This window comes from Vicia villosa, linkage group LG1 (assembly GCF_029867415.1).
Source record: "Vicia villosa cultivar HV-30 ecotype Madison, WI linkage group LG1, Vvil1.0, whole genome shotgun sequence".
Classification (NCBI taxonomy): Eukaryota; Viridiplantae; Streptophyta; class Magnoliopsida; order Fabales; family Fabaceae; genus Vicia; species Vicia villosa.
The window spans coordinates 55,154,565-55,159,665 of NC_081180.1; the positions used below are offsets into that span (position 1 = coordinate 55,154,565).

The 5,101-nt window shown below is 38.0% G+C and overlaps 1 protein-coding gene across 1 annotated transcript; it reads right to left on the minus strand.

The window, feature by feature from the left end:
- Nucleotides 1-266: 266 nt before the first annotated feature.
- LOC131641382 (uncharacterized) lies at nt 267-887 on the minus strand. Its single transcript, XM_058911709.1, has one exon. It carries the CDS (start codon nt 885-887, stop codon nt 267-269), a length of 621 nt encoding a protein of 206 aa, XP_058767692.1.
- Between the last annotated feature and the right edge of the window lie 4,214 nt (nt 888-5,101).

The window sequence follows — 5,101 nt, forward strand, 5'->3', positions numbered from 1 at the left end:
TTGTATTTGGGTTAGTATAATATGCATACAAGATACACAATCATTGGTGCTTGATGGTCCCTCTTATTGATGAGGTGAGTGCAATACTACAAACAAAACTTCCAAGTGAAGCTCTTGATTAATGATTGGGATATGAATGATATATGATCTTAGGGTCAAAAATTGGGGTATGACACTAAAATGAATTAATATTGACTAATGGATGGAAATACGATACCGGGTATTACATTCTCCCCCCTAAATAGAATTCGTCCTCGAATTCGAAATTACCAAAACAAGTGAGGGTAGGATTCTCGCATCTCTGACTCAAGCTCCCATGTAGCTTCCTCAGGACACGTCTCATCCCACAACACTTTCACAAGGGGTATCTCCTTATTCCTTAGAGACTTGCTAGCATGTTCCAAGATACAGCAAGGTTGTGGATCATAAGAAAGATCTGGTTCCACTGCAATAGAATCCAGAAGGATAGGATGGAAGACATCAGACACAAACCTTCGGAGTTGAGATACATGAAATACATCGTGCAGTCCGAATAGTGAAGGTGGCAAAGCCAACTGATAGGCCACTTCACCTACTCGACTCACAATCTGATACGGTCCCACGTATCTTGGACTGAGTTTACACGTTTTGAATGATCCTCCCAACCTCAACCTCGGGGTGACCTTCAAATACACGTGATCTCCCACTTCAAATTCTAGAGGTCTCCTTCGCTTGTCCGCATAATTCTTCCGTCGGTCTTGGGCTTTCTTAAGATTATCTTGGATTACCTTGACTTTCTCAGTGGTCTTTTGTATAATTTCTGATCCAAGAATATTCTTCTCTCCTACCACAGCCCAACACACGGGAGATCGGCACTTCCTCCCATATAGGGCCTCATAGGGAGCCATACCCAAACTAGCATGGTAACTATTGTTATATGCGAACTCTACCAAAGGCAAATGATCCTTCCAACATCCGCCTTCTTCCAGAATACAGGCCCTCTACATGTCTTCAATCGTCCGGATTGTCCTTTCCGTCTGACCGTCAGATTGAGGATGATTAGATGTACTCATATCTAGTCTAGTCCTCAATTCCTTATGAAACATCCTCCAAAATCTCAAGGTGAACTTTGGGTCTCGATCGGACACTATACTAGATGGTACACCATGTAACCGTACAATCTCAGCTATGAAAAGCATTGCGAGATGAATCACCTTGTGAGTCGTCTTTATAGGAAAAAAGTGAGCATCCTTAGTTAACCTGTCCACTATTGCCCATATAGAGTCGTATCTACCTCGGGTACAAGGCAATCCCATAATGAAATCCATCGATATACTATCCCACTTCCAAACTGGTATCTCCAATGGTTACAACATTCCTCCTGGCCTATGATGTTCAATCTTAACCTGTTGACAAATGGAACACCGTGCTACATACTCTGCAATTTCCTTCTTCATTCCCGGCCACCAAAAGTCTTTCTTCAAATCTTGATACATTTCGCTTTTGACACTCAAATTACTAATCAATACACCATTGGGTGTCCACTCAAACTGAAGATTAAGTTTCGAAATTTCTCCAATAGTTCATATTCCAACATCATCAATTCCGTAACCTAAAATTCCTTCCTACTCAAGGCATCTGCTACCTTATTAGCTCTTCCGGGATGGTACCTTAGTTCAAAGTCATAATCCTTAAGATATTCCATCCACCTTCTTTGACGCATATTCAGCTCTTTATGATCGAAGAGGTATTTCAAACTCTTATGATCACTGAACATCTCAAAGTGTACTCCATACAAGTAGTGTCGCCACACTTTTAATGCAAAAACTATCGCAGCAAAGAAACTGCACTCATTCGGGAAGAAAACACAATTCTGCATCAGACTAGTTCGCTACAGCGAACTTCTGTTCGCTACAGCGAACTCAAACAGAAGCAAACTTTCTCCAATCCAGGTCAGTTCTCTACAGCGAACTCCCAGCGAGGCCCCGATTCGCTACAACGAATGGTAGCGAGCTCCAGCTAATAAATCTATTCAACTCCCAGGTTTATTCGCTACACAATTCGCTACAGCGAATGAAAGTTCGCTACAACGAACTCTGCTAAACCCAAAAAAATCAGCAACGCACTTGGGGTCCCCAAGCCCCAAATCTTCACATGCAATCCTCTTTAATCGAATAATGAGATATAGTAACAATATGTAAACGAATTATTACCACCAATAGAGCCTAACACATGCATAAAATGAGGATCAAAAGCATTTACTCACAAACCCTTAATCCCCAAGGTTGGCATAAACCCCAAAATGTTTCCCAAAGTCACTAACTAAAGACTCACCTAGATGAAGATGATGAAGCTGGAGCAGAGATGAGGACAAAAATCAGAGTTTGATGATGGATCTTGGCTCATGCAAGGCTTGAACATGTTCTTGGTTCACCCTCCTCCTCTCACTTTCACGTTTTCTTTCTTTCTCCACTTCTCTTCACAAAAATCTGATTGTGCCAAGTAAAAGGGTGAGGAACCAAACAAGACTTAAGTTTATTTAAGTGGGGAAAAGACCATAGTGCCCTCTTATTACTTCTTATTGACTTATCCTCCATATAAGTCCATTAATGTAACATGTACCATATTTGTCCACTATCTATACTAAATGTAGCGGGGAAAATCTGATATCGAAGCCATGGGATTGACTCGAATCAATATTTCGTTTGAAATCGCCACCGCGCTTTATTTTTTCAAAGGAAAAGGGAAAAGAACGTAAAACCCAAAGTTTTGTTTTTAAAACAAGAAAGAGATCTCAGGTACGGGTGTTGATTATATGAGGGGAAGGTTTTAAGCACCCCTCATATATGTGGTATTCCACAGGAACCTTTTTGAAAATCTGTGTCGTGTGTGCTAAAAAACGGTTTGTTTTATTTTTAAAATAAGCTCGGAAAAGCGTTAAGCTTTGTGCCTACATACCTCCTCGGTGCAATGGAGAAGTCAGAGCTAATGTAGTTCCGCTTAAAGGGAAAACATTTTAAAAACGAATAAACACTTTATCGTCGTCGGAGAGAAATACTCAGCCATTGATCTTGAGCATGAGAACAAACGAGTTCTTTGCATCGCAAATGAAAGAAGAGCTCCAACTCGGATACAATCAACGAGTATGCCACTAGCTCTCTCACGCGGAAAAGATCTCATTATATCAATCAATTTCAAAATTGTGGGGTATAACCACTCGTTTCGACAATTAACGGTGTCTAAACTTTGAAGAAAAAGCCACTAAGGGTAAAAGATATTTTTAAAGAAAGAGTTTTAAAAAGGTTTCACAAACATAAGAAGGTTTTTGAAAAAGGGAGAAGATTTTGAAAATCTAAGAAGTGGGAGGAGATGAAGAGGCTATCCTATTGCGTAAAATAAAAGTTAAGGAAAGAAACGGTCTAACCAAATTAAGAAGCCAACACTTGACATTATGAGTCAAGGTAGATTTACCATCCTTTAGACTTATCAATACCAACACATTAACACTTGGGGATCCAGATGAACTTATTATCTTAGCACCACTTCGCATTAAGCACATTAAAATTCTGACGAAAATCGGGCAGAGTAACGGCTGTTTTCGAGTAAAATCCTCATCTCAATGCCTTGGAATTAACCATCAAGTACTTTCAAGGAAATAACTGCATACACAAACAGACAACAATCCAATGCCAGACAGACAGAACAACCACAGAGTAATAACAGAATGAGGGTCCAGAGGTCCTAAGTCCATAAGTCCGAATCTCCAAAATGCTCAGGATAGTAGCCAATAGTCCGAAAGAGAACCTTATGTGTTTTTTAGATTTTGGTTGATTATTAGTGTTTTAGCATAAAAGTAAAGTATGGTCCAAGTGGACAAATAGAAAATAGCGGAAACATAAACATGATGAAATGATAAAATAAAGCAATAAAGCGAAAAATAAAAGAGCGATATAATAAAATGCGGAAATTAAAGTCAATTGTTAGATGTTAAAGATAACCATCTTGAAACTTGTCAAGTATGTTATCAAAGTTAGTAATGAAGATCGATGGTGAGTGAAGGATGTTCTCGGATTTAAAGTCAATGGAAACTTATCAGAAGCTTGATAAAATCATAGCGACTACACGATAAATTTTCATAAGTCTTAAATCAACCGCATACAATTCTCTTCCATATTTGATCTTTTTTTTATTCGGGACACGAAATATTGCGCTATGTTAAGCAGATCGCCAAGTGATTTATATAGAAATCACCCTACAACGAGGCCGGTCAAAACTTTATGTGCTAATGCATGCGAAAGAAATGATATGTAGATCATTCTTCAAAAGCAATACCGCACGAAAAGAAAATAGGTAACGATCTAGTCTTTACCAAGAATCCATAAGAATTCTCAAAGTATTAAGACTTTCATCGATCAAAAGAAAAAAAGGAGAAGAAGAAGATAAAATGCATAAAGTAAAATCAACTCACACTATCATTAATATCATTCATCTAATATTATGGATTTGGTCCTTTCAAACCTATCAACATCCTAGATCCAATGATATTAATGAAGTAGAGGAAGAAAAATAAAATGCATAAAAAGATAATCAACTCACACTATCATTAATATCATTCATCTAATATTATGGATTTGGTTCTTTCAAACCTATCAACATCCTAGATCCAATGATATTAATGAAGTGGAGGAAGAAGGAAGCCAAAACAAGCATAAAAAAGGCAAAAAAACCACATTCTGCCAGCAGGAAATCGATTTCATGCAGGGGGGAATCGATTTCCATAGTGCAGTTTTCAAAAAAAACAAGTTACGTACAACATGAAATCGATTTCAGCCTTAAGGAAATCGATTTCATCAGTGTAAATTTTAGCAAAAACATCATTTAAAGGCATGAAACTTGATTTGAACAAATATACAAACACCTTATGATCACATATCAATTGGAGCACGAATTTTCCATCACAAAACCAGCAAATATCATCAATGTAGCATCTAAGATGCATCACACACAAGCACAAAAGAATCACATTATGATGAATGAATAAAGATGAAGAAAATTACCAAATCTTGAACAAAACTTAGATCTACTTCAAGAATCACCAACACAAATCTTGATCTCTCAACAA

Bases quoted from the DNA above. Each gene is read 5' to 3' on its own strand.
- LOC131641382 (XM_058911709.1), bottom strand. From the start codon at position 887: ATGGCTCCCTATGAGGCCCTATATGGGAGGAAGTGCCGATCTCCCGTG.